The sequence below is a fragment of the Doryrhamphus excisus genome, chromosome 1, assembly GCF_030265055.1.
Source record: "Doryrhamphus excisus isolate RoL2022-K1 chromosome 1, RoL_Dexc_1.0, whole genome shotgun sequence".
Classification (NCBI taxonomy): domain Eukaryota; kingdom Metazoa; phylum Chordata; class Actinopteri; order Syngnathiformes; family Syngnathidae; genus Doryrhamphus; species Doryrhamphus excisus.
This window is the reverse complement of record NC_080466.1, coordinates 37607596-37627552: the sequence shown is the minus strand read 5'-3', so window position 1 is coordinate 37627552 and position 19957 is coordinate 37607596. Positions and strand designations below refer to the sequence as shown.

Below are 19957 nucleotides of genomic sequence, written 5' to 3'. Positions count from 1 at the left end.
CACTGTATTCTCAGGGCATTGAATCAAACACAGCTGGACTGGTCAGGTTGTCTTAGAAGACGTTTCACCTCTCAATCAAGCAGGTTCACCTCTCAATCAAGCAGCATTGATCAGTTCATACTCAATAGCAATGTGGGACACACACTCTGACTGGATAGGACAGCGCTAGTTTGAAAAATTGGTGCAAGAAACAAAGGAGGCATGTACAGATAGAACCATTCCTGTCCAGATCCTAACAATCCGAGAACCATTCCTGTCTGGACATGTACATTAGACCAATTTCTCAAACAAGAGCTGTCCTATCTAGTCTTGTCCCAACTAGTCATTGAGCACCAAGTGATGAAGCCTGCTCAGAGAACAGGAAAAACGCCTTCTAAGGCAACCCGAACAATTCACTTTTCATTGATTTGTTGCCTTTGTTGTTGTTTTTTTTACATTTTATTATCCTGATCAGAGGCTGCATGGTAGTAGAGTGGTTAGCATGCAGAACTCTTTGTTGGAAGTGGACAAAATGCATTCATGAGAAATATCATGAACAGTAGAAAATGAAGTGGACTTTTGCAACAGAGTTCCTTGGAAACTACAAGGCAGATAATTATAAGCAGCTGGTGACAAACCTACTGAAGTTCTACAAAGATCTTGGCTGCAGTATGTCCTTGAAGATACGCTTTCTTCCCATTGAAATGGGGAGAGGCTGCACGGTGGGTGGGTGGATGAGTGGTTAGCGCGCAGCTAAGAGACTCAGGTTCGATCCCCCTCCTCCGGCATCTGTGTGTGGAGTTTGCATGTTCTCCCCGTGCATGCGTGGGTTTTCTCCGGGTACTCCGGTTTCCTCCCACATTCCAAAAACATGCTAGGCTAATTGTAGACTCCAAATTGTCCATAGGTATGAATGTGAGTGTGAATGGTTGTTTGTCTATATGTGCCCTGTGATTGGCTAGCAACCAGTCCAGGGTGTACCTTGCCTCTCGCCCAAAGCCAGCTGGGATAGGCTCCAGCATACCCCACAATCCTCTTGACGATAACTTTTCTTACCGTCAACAATCTTTGTCCACTTCTGCAGTTCACCAATGACAAAATGTGGGTGAAGTTAGTGGCATACATAATGGAGTAGCCTTGGTTTTACATATACAATGTGTTACCCAAGTTGAAACTAGGATTTGAACCTTTTTTGGAGTCAGAGGTCCACCATTGTAGGCCGCAGAAGCATTTAGTTTCCTTCACACAAACAGAAGAGAGGAAGGATGAGGAGGAAGGAAAGACCACATCTTGGGACAGTGCCTATTGATCGCTACCCAGCACACATCAGCACAACTTTCCCAAATTGCTATTGAGAAGTGACCTGTAATGCAATTACTGGCCAATGCCGGGCCTTGGCTGCCATCAATTATTAAAAGCTGCCTGAGTCGTGGCCCGCTATCCTGACTTCGCTGGCGTGTTGTGTCATTATCACATCTGCCGGCCACAAGCTCAGCAGCTGCTACAATTCGGCCTGGAATAAGATTTTTTCCCACAACTCTTCCTTCCCTGTACGGCTTATCATATCAGCTTGATATGGCCAAATGAAGAAAATTAAATTGCTTTTATATTTTCCAGTATCACAGGTGAAGGTGTGTTGATGAAGGTCACAGAATAAATAGGTTTGTGTTGAAAGACTGGAAGGTCGTTGAGATAACCATGAGGGTAGATTGAACAATTCACAATGTGGAAGTGGAAAAGCCACACTAATAAAGCAATAGTCATCATCATTTTGCCATTTTAATGGTGTGTACTAGTAGGAGTCAGACACCCAAAAATCCATCCATCTCTTTTCTATGCCTCCACGATCCTCACTAGGGTCGTGGGGGTATGCTGGAGCCTATCATAACTGACCATGGGCAAGAGGCGGGGTACACCCTGGACTGGTCGACACCCAAAAATATTAACACAAAACACATTTTACATTCTAGTCCGTTGCAAACTTCACTTTAACCCTTAGATGCATGAGTGACTGGAACCTACACTCTTCCATAAGTGGGTCAAAAATGACCCATACTAGAATCAATGTGTTTTTATGCCAATTTTGCCATTTTGGTTAGGAATAATCACTTGTATGATATTTAGTATTATATTTAGGAGTTGATAAGTATCAAAGGTTCCTATTGGATTCCATAGAAAATGCATGTAGGTCATTTTTGACCCACTTATGGAAGGTTGGGGTAGTAACACAAAAACTTCTTAAAATGTATAAAAAGGTAAGTTAAAAATGTGAATGGTATGATATCAAAAACGTGTTTTTTGAGGAATACCTGGAATATGAAATGATAAAAAATGTTCATTACAAAGATATTTCAAGAAAACAACCTGACCAGATCATTTTTGACCTACTTATGGAAGGTTGGGGTAGTAACACAAAAACAAAAATTTCTTAAAATGTATAAAAAGGTAAGTTAAAAATGTGAATGGCATGATATCAAAAACGTGTTTTTTGAGGAATACCTGGAATATGAAATGAAAAAAAAAATTCATTACAAAGATATTTCAAGAAAACAACCTGACCGGGTCATTTTTGACCCACTTATGGAAGGTTGGGGTAGTAACACAAAAACAAAAATTTCTTAAAATGTATAAAAAGGTAAGTTAAAAATGTGAATGGCATGATATCAAAAACGTGTTTTTTGAGGAATACCTGGAATATGAAAAAAAAAAATAATTACAAAGATATTTCAAGAAAACAACCTGACCAGATCATTTTTGACCCACTTATGGAAGGTTGGGGTAGTAACACAAAAACAAAAATTTCTTAAAATGTATAAAAAGGTAAGTTAAAAATGTGAATGGCATGATATCAAAAACATGTTTTTTGAGGAATACCTGGAATATGAAATGATAAAAAAATTTTCATTACAAAAGATATTTCAAGAAAACAACCTGACGGGTCATTTTTGACCCACTTATGGCACCTTCAATTGTTTTTATGAATGTAATATCATAATGAGATACTACAACCTGTTTGTGTTTCCAGACAAAATGTGTAGTATCTACTAAAAAATATGTTAACTGCAACTGCAGTAGAGTCGTCCCCATAGCAGGGTGTGAATAAATTGTTAATTTAGAATGCTAACACCGGGGAGTCTATGCCTATACTGCATATTTTCCTCTCCTAACGAGATTAAACAAACGGTCTGGATTGTACCATTACATATTCTGTATATGGCCCTGTGGTTTAAAGTTGGAATGTCATATTTGGGTCATCAATCTATTGGCCTAAAGGGTACAATGCACCGCTTTTTGAAATTAGTTGGTGCACTGGACTAAAGAGAATGGTTGCCTTGAGTCAGATGACTCTTTCTTCATTTTTCTCATTACAATCTGTTCAAACTCCACTTGGGTAATGGGAAGTTGTAACATCAGGCCTAAAGCCCAACCGTAATGAGGCTATTCAGACAGGACACGGTGTGTACTGTACGATTGCAGTCATCTTTGTCGCTGCGATTGCTCCACCCCCCCATCATCATTGCCTCCTGCATGAATAGATTTAACCAGAAAGAAACTACAGGGTCAGGCAAAATGATCTGACACATTTGTAGGTTAAATAAAAGGCAAATAAAGTCAAGTTAAAAAAAAAAGTGGTTTTATTTTTGAAAAATACATATAATGCCAGGTTTTCGTTTCTTTTTCAGTTGCTGCCATGAATTGGACTGGTGAGCATCGCACTTTCATTGTGGAAAAGTTGATCAAAATGAAAAATCTGTGACGGCAACACAACGAGCATTCCGTTTGCACTTCAATCTCGGTACCGGCCGGAAACGCCATCTTGTTATGGGTTACCTGCATTGAAACGAAAATTAACCAGCCGACCTCGCACTGCCAGTACTGATTTAATTTTTTAAAACAACATAAAACAGAATGGCATTATATGTACTTTTTGAAAATATTTACTTTGAGTTTTATTTAACCTACAAATGTGTCAGATCATTTTGCCCGACCCTGTATATATCCATATACAATAGTTTTTGCACTTGGATACTTGAACAGTATGCTTTTCCTCGGGAATACTGTATGCTCCTGGCTTTAGGGATTTGCTCCCGTTATGTCACAAAGTCATAATTGACAATTCTAACTACTGTTGTGCCTTTTGGGGCCTGCCTCATCTGTGCTTCAATTCATCCCAGCGGTGTTGTACGAGGTAGAGGTCACGGCTACTATATGTGCAAGTCACTGAAGTTCTTCCAACTCCAAACTTAAAAAGACATTATGGAGCCGGTCCAAAATATGGCTGTATGCTATAATCCAAGACAGAAGTCAGGGTCTCTTCTGTCCAAGCGGTGACTAACGGGCCCAAATCAATAAAGAAATTATGTGCAAGTCATTTGAAACACTATTTGTAAATCATGATTGTATTGTGAAAATGATGCTATAATTAAAACATTAATGAGAAATGAGTGTGTTTTCCAGTGCAATTTATTTGTCAGCCACCAATAAGCAGCATTGCTGACAGGTTCAACATACCGTACTTCATAGCACTGCCTACTTTAGCTGTCAAAAAGGGTATATAAATATTCTATATGTTTAGTAGGGGAAATTAAGGTTCAAAATGTAGGACTTATGGGACTGAGGCATGCATATTACACAACTGCAATTCAATTTACTTTAAATGCCTGAGATAAAATGGTTGTAAATGTCATGTGCCAGAGGGACCGCTTATCCTCAAGAGGGTTGTGAGGTGTGCTGGAGCCTATCCCAGCTGTCTTCGAACGAGAGACGGGGTACAATCTAGACTGGTCGCCAGCCAATCAAACAACCATTCACACTCACATTCATACCTATGGACAATTTGGAGTCGCCAATTAACCTAGCATGTTTTTGGAATGTGGGAGGAAACCAGAGTACCCGGAGAAAACCCATGCATGCACGGGGAGAACATGCAAACTCCACACAGAGATGGTCAAGCGTGGAATTGAATTAGTCTCCTAGCTCTGAGGCCTGCACGCTAACCACTCATCCGCCATGCAGTACCATGTAAGGTATAATATGCAATTTTGTAAATATCCCCATTTATCATAGATATTGCTATTTATTGTGCATAGGTTTAAATGTGAATGGTTGTTTGTCTAAATGTGCCCCTGTGATTGGCTGGCCTCTTGGATACCCTCGCGACTCTAGTGAGGATAAGCGGCATAGAAAACTGATGGATTATTCCAATGGAGAGTTAAAAATTCCTAGAATATTGCAGGTGCTTGTGCCGCCCATCCATAATAAAAGCAGACTAGCCCTCTTGTGCAGTGTTAATGTTAGCATCAAAAAGGCTTTCAAGTTTATGTTTTTTTTTTTTGTTTGTTATTTCAAGCATGTGATCTTTAACATAGCATATTGCTCCTCTTAAAAAATGTAGCTCCTATTTGGAGTCTTATTATTATTTATTTGTAGGCTCTTGGCAGCGCTCTTAACTGTTGACTGGTAATAAATTGCCCATTAAGGTATTTGGGTTTATAAGGATCTGTGTGCGTGTTTATAGAGCATGCACTCTTATGGATGCCAAGCGGAGCTGTGATTTTTTTTTGGCTGTGTGCTTTACTTATATCACTCCTGCGTTTCTGTCAAGGAGGGGATTCATTAATTGGAGCGTTTCATGTGGCAAACGGTTTTCTTTTGGATAAGGGTGATTAGGATAGTTGATGAGGTGATGGTTGGGAAGAGAGGCAGGGGATGATTTAGCGCCGAGGCCTGCAGCATTTTTCATGTGGACGTGCCGCTATGACTCCTGAACACTGCGCCACTAATCTACATCGACAAGAGGGATTGTGTTACTTGTGCTCACTCGGGGAGAGGGTGGTGGGTGGGGTGGGGGGGAAACAAATCATAACTCAGAAGCACCAAAACTTCCTTCCAACTCGTACGCCCGCTTCACCCGAGGAGCCTGGCAGGTATCGACCAACGAGGGCGACTTATTGAGAAAAAGCTGCCATGAAACTGGGTCGCAGGAGCCAATCAATGTCATAGATTTGTTGCCCTGGCATTATCTCAACTGGGAGAAAGGCTGGTGTTTTTTTTTTTTTTTGGGGAGGGGGGGGGGGTTGTGTTGTAGAAATAAGCAACAAATCAGTCGTTATAGAGGCACCTCGACTACATCTCTCCTCCCACTTCTTCCCATTCGGCTTCATCAACCTTTTTTTCCTGCTATTCATTTGCTTTCCCATCTTTTCTGGTGTTTGTTTGCCCCTGGGCTGAAGCATGTGTGCTTTATTGCATGTGTGTTGATTGCTTGTGGGTGTGTATGTACTCTGAAATGACGCATTGATTCACACTGTTCTATATTTTTCATTGGGCTCACTATTACAGTGTGAGTCAATCGACATTGTACTTCTCTCTCTCTTTGCTCTCTGTGCTCTTTTTTCCATGAGTATCGGGTTGTTCAATGAAAGTGTTTGGATGGAGTTTTGCATCGTCGTTACAAGAGAAGTCTTTGCGGTGTGGACGCTTGTGTTGTTGGCATCAGCGGTCTGCCTGGTGTCAATGTACAATATATTCATTGCACCTCAAGTACGCTCCTACTGTGTACTGTGTGGGAATGTGGTTAAGGAAGGAGAACATGCAAACTCCACACACAGAGATGGCCGAGGGTGGGATTGAACTCGGGTCTCCCAGCTGTGAGGTCTGCGCGCTAACCACTCGTCTGCCGTGCAGCCCCGGGATGATAACATAAAATAAATAAAATAATCCATCCATCATTTTCGATCCATTTATGCCGCTTATCCTCACACCCTGGACTGGTGGCCAGCCAATCACAGGGCACATATAGACAAACAACCATTCACACTCACATTCATACCTATGGACAATTTGGAGTCGCCAATTAACCTAGCATGTTTTTGGACAGTGGGAGGAAACCGGAGTACCTGGAGAAAACCCACGCATGCACGGGGAGAACATGCAAACTCCACACAGAGATGGCCGAGGGTGGAATTGAACCCTGGTCTTTTAGCTGTGAGGTCTGCGCGCTAACCACTCGACCTTCGTGCAGCCTGGCTTAAAAATATCTACATTTTTTCTACCTTTGCTACTGTCCACAGTGATGCTGCATTTGTAAACATGCACGTTAACATTTATGACCTTCCAAATAGACTTTTTTTAACATTAGAGCCCTCTAGACATGAAATAGCATCCCTATAGTCACTTTTACACTCCTATGACTAAATATAGTAACGTTATAGTAACAAACGTGCTTGTTGTGTATGACAATATGTGTGAGTCGGTGTTAGATTTATGTGTGTGTGTGCATGTATTTATGCACATTTATGCACAAAAAGCCTCATACTCGCGGAGACCTTTTGCCAGAATCAATAAATGTGTATTGCTGTTGTACAAATGTGATACCGGAGCAAGGGATCACAAATATGGCATCAAGGCCCTGGTTTTTGTGGATGTACTGGATTTTCGTGTGTCTTTCATCACTATCTCTCAAACTCACACATTTATCAGCTAAATCGCTCTACACAAGGACACACACTTTTTTTTTTTTTGGGGTGCCTTTTTAAGATTACTTTTGTGAGGCCGCATTGCCACTGACGTTGTAATTGTTTATCATAAATCCAGACTGATGTGCTTTACTGGAAACCGCACCAATGTCCTTCTGTAGTACTTTGAATCACACACACAAACAGGAGTTGTGTTCAGGAGTATTTTAAAGAAATCACACTGTGAAATGAAAATCCACTTAACAACCAATTCATAGAAACTTGCAATATTAGAGTTTCTGTAGGCACCCACATTAAGAGTTTCCAAAGAGCTCTGTTTTAATTATCTTAGAACATTTGAAGTGTATTGTTTGTCATCTTTTTATGCACAAAGTGTATGTTGTGTCTCTCGGGAAATTTAAAGAAAGTCAATCATTGGCAGACACACACACACACACACACCGAGTGCTGTTTAATTCAATACAAATGTAGCAGTATGGTTGAATATGAAATGGTTGGGGCAAGACTGATTGATTCTTCTTCATTTTGAAGTCAGGAGCCTCCCATGCCGCTATAGTGAATAAATACGATTAACTGACATGGTTGTGTGATAACAATTATCTGCCCCTGATGCTCCTGCTGTTGTGTGCACTTGCATATCATTAATTAAAGGGTTGTGTTTCTGATTTTACAACACAATCAGAAGTCATCTTAAATTATACATTTTAAATTGGATTTAAGTTATGTGTTGAACAAATTTAACAAAATTTAGCAAATTGTCCATTGGCTCACAAGCTCTGTTCGGTTTTCATGGACTTTAACCAAAACGGTTAAGAAGTCTTGTTGTGATGAATTAAGATTCATGTGGGTGATTAATTCATTGATTAATTCATACAACTGCATACTTTTGTCTATGAAATGTAGCTGTGTTAAGTCAATTCCAGTGTAGGTTTTAAGTCAACCAGGTCAAAAAGGCTTCTTTGCTTCTTCTTGTTTGTTGAAGACGAGAGGCGGGGTACACCCTGGACTGGTCGGCAGCCAATCACAGGGCACATATAGACAAACAACCATTCACAGTCACATTTATATCTACTGAAAATTTGGAGTCGCCAATTAACCTAGCATGTTTTTGGAATGTGGGAGGAAACCGGAGTACATGCAAACTCAACACAGAGATGGCCGAGGGTGGAATTGAACTTGGGTTCTCCTAGCTGTGTGGCCTGCGCGCTAACCACTAGGCCCAAAAGGATCCTTCAGTTCTAAATGTTTAAGTGTGTAATTTCCCTATTTATTTCTCTGGAGAGTTTTTCTTGTTGTGGCCTAGTGTGGCTCATGAAGGACCGTCATGTATAACAATAAGTCTTCGGAGGAGAGATGATAGAACATTGGTATAAGCAGACAATAAGTGACTGCGAACCTCCTCCTCCGTTTTTCTAATTTGATGTAAATTGCTTCCTTTGTACCTATTCCCAACTATCGGTCCTTGCTATCCAGAATTCAAACAACATTGTTCTCAGGAACATGTCCCTTCTTTTGTATATGGGTTGTTTGGTCTCTCCAATGTAGGGGTCATCACACTACACTGCATTGCATAAGCAACATTGCTGAGTTTGCTTCTCTGGGTTTTGCCCTTGGGGTGAACCACCTTTTATCTGAAGGTGTTTTTTGGGTTTGAAATGAATCAGTATGATATGCTTGGAAAAAATCCAAACCGGACACTTATGGGACCGCTACATTTTGTCTCCAGTTGCTATTCCCAGGCTCAGGTGCAGTGGCCCTTCTTGTCATGTGGGGCGGTAACAACAATTCTGTTGGGACTCCCACAGGACATACACACTACACACATAAATAGGGAAACTCCGCAGCTAAAAAAGAAGCCTTTAGAGTGGCGATGGTGAAACATCTTCAACAATCACGAAAAGTCCAGTTGTCTTGCCGACAAACTTGCTGAAGCCTGACGTCTGTCCAGCATTACTTGGTCCAAGAATCAGAAGAGCAAGCAGGAAGTAACAATTTATCAGTGTCCTAACTGTGTTTATTTTGTGTAATTAAGGGAACAAAAGCCTCAATAGCGTGTACGTATATACAGGGAGCGCGGTACAAATCACAAGCTCACCGAATCTGGAGTTGCTAACACCACAATTAGAGTATTTTTTATACACTGGTCGTCCCTCAAAAAACGTTTAATGACCACATTACACGTTACTGACGCTAACATGTCAAAGATCTTTAAGAGACGTCTTGAAGTAACGTCTTTTCTTGAGAAAGTTTGGACTGTCCAGTCTGGATCGGATTCGGGAACCAACACATATGTATGTTAAAAGCGGACATTTTAAAAAAGTAAATTGACGTTTATTATCAACTTCTATACCGTTTATGGACTCCTATAAAGTTGGGTTCGGCAGCTACACCGGAAGTCCTTTTGACCACTTGGGAGTGTGACCAACCACAGCGGAGTGGCCGTGTGGGTGGAATAAATTAAAACAGACCGCTTTTGCGGGGAAGCACGAAATCCAAAGAAATGCAGCTGGAATAGGTGCCCATTCTGGAAGATCTAGCTTTCTGTGTTGGTTATTGTGTGTAGCTGCTCTATAGGAGTCTTTATTTTTGCTCCTGGGCAAATATAATTTTTTTTTCCAGTTTTTCTATTACTCCATCTTAGTATTACTTCAGTGAATAATATTTTTTTATATATAATTTTTTTTCAATTCGCATAATCCAGTGTTTAATGACTGTTTTTGTTAATATAACTGGCAATACAACTGAAAGAGGGATTTGAAAATTGTACCGCCATGGTGTCAATATTAAATAGTTGTTGCTTTTTCACCTTAAATCTCACCTGATACCACACAGACACACACTAGACACACACACACACACACACACACGTACGTACATACACAGACCTCACCACTTTGTACTGAGCTACACCAACAGCCTACAGCCATGCTTACAGGGCATTTCCACTAGGAAGTCTAATCCCCTCTTCTCTCGGCTCACCTGGCAGCCAGAGAAAGAAGACTCTGGAAAACTTTTTAAAAATAAGGGTTGGGGAGCAACTTTGATGATAAAAAGCGCATCAGGACACGAAGTGAAGGGGAAAGAAGCTTTAAGGGGGAGAAGGGGATTTCATTTGCAGGGTTTTGGTTATGTTGGCCTGTGAGAGGGGGACTGGTGGAGGGTGGAGGGATACAGAAAACAAACAGGGTGGAAAAAAAAAAAACATGTTGAAAGTGAGTGCCATAAAATATCCGACTGCTTTTCTTAGGCTGATTTTTATTTATTCATTTTGTTTCTTCCACCAAGGAGGTAATGAAATGCTTTGCAACTGTATGTGTTCCTATGTTTGTTTGTTTATTAATATGATAGAAAATTTCCCCATGGGGATGAATAAAGTATCTACCTACTTACTGAAATATAAAGCAATATTTTGGAGGAGTGGTTCATCGACCCAGAAAGAATATATAAACTTTTTTTTTTTGTGAAACTCAAAGAGGAGACAGCTGACCTACTTTATACAATGAAACCTTAGTGTTTGTTACAAAAGGTCAGACAAAGATCAAAATATACAAAAAACGATTTTTTCCCCTTTGGAACTCATGTAAACCCAATTAATCCATTACAGCAACCCTTTCACAATAACACATTTTCATTGATTATTGTTCGACGATTTGTTGCGGATATTAGTGTCAACATTACTGTGAGACCATTTTTTTTTAAATAATATATGGCATAATAACTCAAATAAAAGCAATAAACATAATTTCTCAAGAGTAGTTAACATTGCAATGGGAATGTCAAGAGCTTTTAAATAAAACAAACAAACAATATAATAAATTAATGAAACAAAAGAAGACAAAAAAACGCCAATGAAAATGTCTCATTCATCATTCACAATATTTCTGATTTGTGTGGAATACGCTGTTAACATTGAATTCGGTGTAACGTTTTGTTTGTTTGTTTGGTCCCAGTATATATTTTAAATGCAGCAAAATGTGTTTAATGCACAATGATACTTTTGTGAATCACTAAAATATAGATTCCACCTTTTAGTATTATGTGGAAAACAAACACCCATTCACACGTCAATATATTGAAGCTGGCAAAATGATCAAGTTTGTTTTTAGTCAATATGTGGTTAATTTATTTATTGATTATTGTGACAGGCCTACATTACAGACAGCCCAAAATATTAACAAATTATACATGTACAAATACTTCACTCTATTAATTTTTTTATAGAGTATATATTTTTTTATATTTTTTTATATTATTTTAATGTAAATAATAATATTATTTTTATTTTTATTACTATATTAATAACAATAAATTTGTTTAATATATTAATTAATCATGGTATTTTGTGGTTGAAGATTGCCTATTATTCATAAAAATAGATTATTAATCAAATTAGATGATTAATCAAAATATTTTAACACTTTTTTTTGCCTAAATGTTCAATCTCTTGCTTGAAAAGTGAACTGAAATACAGAAGATGCATTCAGCGGGATGATACAGTATGTAGTATTGTACAGTACTCACTAGGTGTCATTAATGTTACTGTAAAGTTCGGTGAGACACACAAGCACCTGATGTGATCGACAAAGCAACAGACTGTTATTGCAGGATTTAAATATCTTGCAACAAATAAAAACATGTGAACATCACATCTGAACCCTCGACATCCACGCCACCAGAACACAATTACAGCAATACACTAATATATGTCTCATTTATGTTCTGAATTGCTTATTTTCTAGGTAGTACAAGTGTAAAGTTGTTATAGGGGTGTTACTTCATGTCTAGTGAGCTCTAATACAGAATATTAAAAATATTTAAAAAGTATTCAGAAGTTTGTAAACAGGTTTTCTGTGCTCTAAATGCGAAAATATTCATCTGATAAATAAGGAATCCTACTTTTGCAGAAATTCACTTATTACTGTTGGTTCTGGATGCAAGTCACCGTAATAAACAAGGGATTACTGTAAATGGCTCGGTTGTTTTTGGCATATTCAGTAGTCCCCAGCTCCATTTGTCTCGCAAACATCCAAGTCTGTTTGAAAGAATCACACTTATTTACAAATGCCCTCTGTCGGCAAAGCATTTGGCATTTCCTGGTGGTGCCAAGTCAACTGAAAACGACAGTATGTAAACTATGCTTCATTTATATGCTGCCAAATCAATGAATCCTTAGAAAAACTTCTATAAATTGTTTTCCTCAAACAACGATGGCAAAGGCCAACACATCAGTTGCTGCAGATTTTGTGTGAACACAACGCATTCTGGTTTTGGCCAAATATTTAATCTCTCCTCGTCACTCTCTCTCTCTGTATGTGCATCTGTCTCTTCCTCCATTTTTCTTCCTGAATAATATGGCACTAGGAAGTAAAAAAAAAAAAGACAAAAAAAAAAAACTGCAAGCACGGATCCCCACTCCTCCGCTCTTCTCGCTGCACGTCTGTGATGTCATAATCACTCACATCAAAGGGTGTGCGCTCAACACGGCGACTGTCAGCTTCCCTAGAGGCGTCATTAAAAAACGAAAACAGCAAAGCGAGCCGGGCCTGACAGAGACACATCAAAACTTCCTGACACACGTGTGTACAAGTGTATGCACTCACATGTATGAAGTAGGCGTGCATTTATGCACACAGAGGCATGTGCAGCATTTTGCTGCATGGATTCTGCTGCACCTGACAGAAGTGAATTTCAGCAAATACATGCACACAGTAAAAAATAGTTAAAGTTAATAAGTAAAAAATAAAAATAAAATATTTAATTAAATTTAAAAAAATAAAAAATAATCCCTTACAAAACATTTAAAAAATAAAAATAAAATATTTAATAAAAAAAATAAAAAAATAATCCCTTACAGAACATGTAAAAAATAAAAATATTTAATAAAATTAAAAAAAATAAAAAATAATCCCTTAAAAAACATGTAAAAAAATTAAATATTTAATAAAATAAAAAAAATAAAAAATAATCCCTTACAAAACATGTAAAAAATAATTTTAAAAAAATAATCCCTTACACACACACACAGGCGTATTGAATTGAATAACTTTCCCGAGAAAATATACTGTATAAAAAAAATCATGCATCAACGACAGCTCTACATAGTCTGCTTGCATGTGCACGCTACATGTGACAGCTAACACGTGACAACATCCGTCCTGAAGACGAGCTGCATTCATGATGCACACTTCATCGTTTCCATGATACAGAGCATACACTTACATGTACAAATAGCCGTCATCCACACACCCACTCGCTTCTCATCCCTCTCTTTCACACACACACTCGCCCACACACGACTGCTTGCACACACACACACAGACACACACAAACAGGCGCACTCATTTACACAAACTGGAGGAAGGACTATAAATAGTGTGCCTATGATGTGACGCTGTGTGTGTGGTTTCTCCCTATGGGTTTATATGTGTGTGTGACTGTCAGTGTGACGAGAGAGAGAGAGAGAGAGAGAGAGCGAGAGGACGGATATTTAAGAGAAAGGATGGCTCTGCTCATGTCTGGTGCACAGCCAGTGATAAACACAAAGTGACAGGCATGGCAAAGATGGTGAGTCCCCTTTGATTTTGAAATAAATGTCAGGCATTATATGTGCAAAAGGAATACATAAGTGCCATCGTGAATTTAGCCATTTCGTGTGTACGTCTTGTCTTTGCTTCCAGGCTAACATGGCTCTACTTGTGTATGACTTACCCCTGGCAGGGTCTTTTGCTCATGCAATGCATTCTGGGCTTTGAGGGCCGACTCCCTGGCACAGTAGGTGAGGAAGGCACAGCCTGAAAAGAGAAATAGTGATATAATATGAGCTGTGGATAAAAGAGTAAGAGAGTGGCACAGGAGGGGGCTGCACCAATCATGTGCAAAGAGCTAAAAAAAAACAAAAAAACACAGAAACACACACAGCAAGCCTGTCGCCATGATTCTAATCAGAAATGTGGGATTTCCTACATAACGAGCAAGACAACAGCAGCGGAACATTCATTTCGGCATAAACGCAGTCAAGTCTGCATGGAAAAAAAATTAAAGAGGCCAATATTTGCTGAATTGCAGATTTGTGCAGTATGCTGCACAAGTGAGAAACACGTCAAATGTGACGGAGCTTCCCGGCTGCCAGTTATCCATTCGCCTATCACACTCTTCTGGCTGCTGTGACACAGATAGACATTTTTTCCTGACAACCCCCCCCCCCCCCCCACACTTTTTTTCTCCCCCCTTCCTCTTTTCATTTCTCCATCTCTCTCTCTGCTCCATATGTTCCAAGACTACCCACAATCCTCGGGTTTGTTGCCACCTGGGCTGACATGAGGGGGTGGAAGGAAGATGGAGATGCAGGAGGAGAGGCAGAAGAAGAAGCCGTGGGGAATGTTTAAGCCTCTCCCTCGCCATCCCATGATGACAGCGAGGCGCACGCCACTGTCAGATGGCTGACAGACTGTCAATCTCTATATCGAGGGGAAATGATTTATGTGGGTGACGATTTACTGAAATGTTTACAAATGCAGCATCACTGTGGACAGTAGCAAAGGTAGAAAAATTTTTGATATTTTTAAGCCAGGCGGCACGGAGGTCGAGTGGTTAGCGCGTAGACCTCACAGCTAGGAGACCAGGCAGATAATTATAAGCAGCTGGTGACAAATCTCCTGAAGTTTTACAAAGCCCTTGGCTGCAGTATGTCACTGAAGATACACTTTCTTTCCATTGAACTATGGCGAGGCTGAACAGTGGATGAGGGGTTAGCGGGCAGTGAGGAGACCCAGGTTCGATCCCCCTCCTCGGGCATCTGTGTCTGGAGCATGTTTTCTCCGGGCACTCCGGTTTCCTCCCACATTCCAAAAACATGCTAGGTTAATTGGTGACTCCAAATTGTCCATAGGTATGAATGTGAGTGTGAATGGTTGTTTGTCTATATGTGCCCTGTGATTGGCTGGCCACCAGTCCAGGGTGTGAGGATAAGCATTATAAATGGATCGAAATGATGGATGGATTATTTTATTTATTTTATGTTATCATCCCGGGGCTGCACGGCGGTAGAGTGGTTAGCGCACAGACCTCACAGCTAGGAGACCAGGGTTCAATTTCACCCTCGGCCATCTCTGTGTGGAGGTTGCATGTTCTCCCCGTGCATGCGTGGGTTTTCTCGGGGCACTCCAAATTGTCCATAGGTATGAATGTGAGTGTGAATGGTTGTTTGTCTATATGTGCCCTGTGATTGGCTGGCGACCAGTCCAGGGTGTACCCTGCCTCTCGCCCCAAGACAGCTGGGATAGGCTCCAGCACCCGTTGCTACCCTCATGAGGAAAAAGCGGTAGAAAATGAATGAATTAATGAATTTTTAAGCCGATAAATTCGTAAAAAACATAAGATATTTGAAGATTTAATGAAAAAAGGGGGTGAGGATGCGGTAATCCAGAATAGTTGGATGCCGTGAGCATCAGCACAAAGAAACATTTTGTTCTGGAACAGCAAGAACTGAACAAAACATAATTATCACAGAGTTCTCCCACTGAAAAAAAACCACCAATCCAGTACATATCCTCATATAGCTCATCCCAGTTGCTTTGATCGTTTTGCCTACTAGGGGGGTTTATTGCCGAGTTCAGCTCTGTATAGTGCATGTGAAAACCGCATCCATCCAACCCTCCGGATGCTTCGTCTTTAACCCCGGGTCTTCCTAAAGGTGATGCGCTAGGGAGCTGCGCTTGTTGGTGTTTTTAATTAACAGCCTCTCACTCATTAGACAAAGTGGAAGCTGGCTGTTGACAGCTTGGCTAACTCCTCGTCCTCTCTGGGCCTGTCGTGTTAACGCTAACATGCATGTGCTGTCCACCAGGAAACACACACGAGCTTCCTTTTTTCACAAGAGCTGACACTCACGAGCATGGAGTGCAGGAAACAAACCGTCACGGCCATTATGCCTCAACACGGGTAAAATTGCCTCTCATAAAAATGCAATGTGATGTACAAAAAACTATGCACCGGCTATGAATATGCAGATTCATATTGTGAAAATATCCAGTCTGAATGTAAGATGTTTACATATTTTTATAATAATTCTCTATTACACGCATGGGGAACCTGACACTCATAAACATATAGTTCGATTCTAGCATCTCAGGCGGTGTCACATTTTTGCCTTTATTGAGACAGAATTTATAGATCGTAAAAACAGAGTATTTACTAGGCATGGTTCAATCCAATACTCGGCATTGGTCACATAGTGGCCAAATTTACTGGATTGGAAATCGGAAAAGAAATATAAGTCGTCAGAGCTGATCCCAAAACTCAAATTATCATATCATAAATGCTCAGTACAGTATTGCGTGATGAAGCAGTGGCTGCATCATAATGTAGCACAGTGCTATGTTTCTTCCCATGACTATAATAAATGCAAACCTCATTTCATACACTAGTGTCTACAGTGTTATAGCTAAGATTCGAGCCTCAGATACTTGAAGTTTTGTAAGTAATTAGTTCGATTACCCGTTACTGAAAAAAGTAACGACTTTAGTAACGTTATTTTAAACGCTGTTATTCCCATCACTGGGTATCACAGTAGAATATCAAATTGTTCACCACAAATACATTTACATAACTGCTTATTATGGATAAAAACTTATTTCTATCTGCGATGAAGTGTGATTAATTACAAGTTAATTATGGATGAATGCAATTAATCTGATTACTTGTGCGTTAACATGAATAAAATGCAATTAATCTGTGTTTAATTATGAGTTACAATGGATTAAAATGCAATTAATATGTGATTTAGTATGAGTTAACTATAGACAAAAAGGAATTAATCACAATAAAATATTTTAATAATTGACAGCCCTAATAATATATTAATCTGTGATTAAGTATGAGTTAACTATGGGTTTAAATGCAATTATGTGATTAAGTATGAGTTAACTATGGGTTTAAATGCAATTAATATGTGATTAAGTATGAGTTAACTATGGACAAAATGTAATTACAATAAAATATTTTAATCATTGACATCCCTAATAATATATTAATCTGTGATTAATTATGAGTTAATTATGGGTTGAAATGCAATTAATCTGTGATTACGTATGAGTTAACTATGGACAAAATGCAATTAATCACAATAAAATATTTTAATGGTTGACAGCCCCAATATTAATATAATAAGAAATGAGAAAAGAGGGTTGGCATCGGTCGATATACAACTATGCAATATGGATATCATACATGAAGAAGTGGTTTGCTGCCATTCTTAGTGTTTCGTTGTACTTGTTACAATGACAATAAAAGGACTGGTCTATTCTATTACTGTACTGTGCAACCTTATGCTCCATTCGATTCGTTTTACGTGTCCAGAAGTATTTGAACAATGACAGATTCAACCAAGATCAACTTATATCAGAATGAAGGCTATAGAAAAATATACCGACAGAGAGGAATAGCTTGTGATGGAAAGCCTACCACATCGTGTGCCAAAGATGGCGGTAGTGTTATGGCTTGCATGGGCATGGGTATTTATGGCTGCTAATGGAACATGCTCGCTGGTGTTGATTGATGATGTGACACGCTGTGAATTGTGAGATGTTTCCAGGGCCATACTCTTGGTTCACATTCAACCAAATGCTATTACGCTTAACAGTGGCTCTAAAAGGTAAATAATTTGAATATTCTTTAGTGGAAAAATCATTTATTGGAATAAAAACAACAAAAAGGTAAGTGTCAAGTATTTAGTGTGACCTGCACACAATGTTGCCTCTTATAAAGCAACTGTAAATGGAATAAAAAAACTAATTATTACTTGTGTCTGGCTGACTATATACTCTTTTATGATGCTAGAATGAGTGTCGTAGTAAACACATACATACATTTCCACTTAATATTAACCATAACATTTTCTACATAGCAATCTAACAAACATTTGTAATGGTTTAAAGCATAATTATTCCCATAAGGCTGCTTAAAGTCCCAACTATAACTGGAAACTGAAGCACATTTGCGCCTCTCACCGTATTCCAATGGCTGCCAAGCTGCTCAAATGCATGGAACCTCATCAATTCTCACACATACACACAAAAAGTGAGAGTCAACAAACGTTCAATAAATCATCATTGTCACAAGTCCGATGTTGGCAGGGCTTTAGTATCTGACTAAGACCAATATTGGCCCAAGAGAGAAAGATAAGATGTTTGTTTCTGCTGTCATTGCTGCCAATTTGGTTTCCCATCACTTCAAATTCAACTCAACGGCAGCGCAGAGCGGATCTGAGAGAACGTATGCGTGCGTGTGCAATGGAGAGGGAGAGCAGAGAGTCAATAGGAATGGCTAGAAGAAAGGGCAAGTAAGTAAAACCAATGAAAGGAGAAAGAAGAAGAGCGGGATGGAGAAACAGTGAGGGATGCTCGGTATGGGAGAAGGAAAAAGGGGGAAGAGAGTCGGAGATAAGATCAGCTAGCTTCTGTGAACACCATCCCCCTGTGTCCTACACTCGCTTCTTATCTCAACTGCTGCAGACACCCCAAAGGGACACACACCCACTGAGGGGGTGAGGCAGAGAGGGAGAAAAGAGAATACGGGGACAGGAAAAGAGAGGATGAAAGAGAAGAACAAGGGAATGTTGGAGTCCATGAATCCTTACTGTTGGGGGATGTGAGAAGGGGAAAAAGGAGTTGAGCTTCTGTGGTGAAATCCACCAACTGTGCAAGACTACGCTGAGGTTTGACCTGCAGCTTTGCAGGATTTGGTTTTCTATCAACTAAGTTTTCCTCACCAAGTAGTTTTTAACTGTTTTCTTTGTGTTCGGCATATTTGAATTTTCATGCTGGTGTTTTTATATCGCTGCAGTGTCCTGGTGGAATTCTACCCCGTGCTTATCACAGTTCATTCATTCTTTTTCTACCGCTTAATCTCACGAGGGTCACAGGGGTATGCTGGGGCCTATCCCAGCTGTCTTTGGGGGAGAGGCGGGATACACCCTGGACTGGTTGCCAGCCAATCATAGGGCACATATAGACAAACAACCACTGACACTCACATTCATACCTATGGACAATTTGGAGTCGCCAATTAACCTAGCATGTTTTTGGAATGTGGGAGGAAACCGGAGCACCCGGAAAAAACATGCAAACGCCACACACAGATGCCCGAGGAGGGGGATCGAACCTGGGTCTCCTCACTGCCCGCTAACCACTCATCCACTGTGTAGCCTCGCCATAGTTCAATGGAAAGAAAGTATCTTCAGTGACATACTGCAGCCAAGGGCTTTGTAGAACTTCAGGTGATTTGTCACCAGCTGCTTATAATTATCTGCCTTGTAGTTTCCAAAGGAACTCTGATGCAAAAGTCCACTTTATTTTCTACTGTTCATGATATTTCTCAGGTTGCAATGGCGGACGAGTGGTTAGCGCGCAGGCCTCACAGCTAGGAGACCAGGGTTCAATTCCATCCTCTGCCATCTCTGTGTGGAGTTTGCATGTTCTCCCCGTGTATGCGTGGGTTTTCTC

At 39.9% G+C, this 19957-nt stretch overlaps 1 protein-coding gene across 6 annotated transcripts in view; it reads right to left on the bottom strand.

Moving 5' to 3' along the window:
- Positions 1-19957, bottom strand: part of celf4 (CUGBP, Elav-like family member 4) — a 118400-nt gene that overhangs the window by 73629 nt on the left and 24814 nt on the right. For all 6 annotated transcript variants that reach the window (XM_058070914.1, XM_058070921.1, XM_058070947.1 and 3 more), the window contains exon 2: positions 14166-14248. In XM_058070914.1, coding sequence (XP_057926897.1) covers positions 14166-14248 — 83 coding nt within the window. The remainder of the gene's footprint in view (positions 1-14165; positions 14249-19957) is intronic.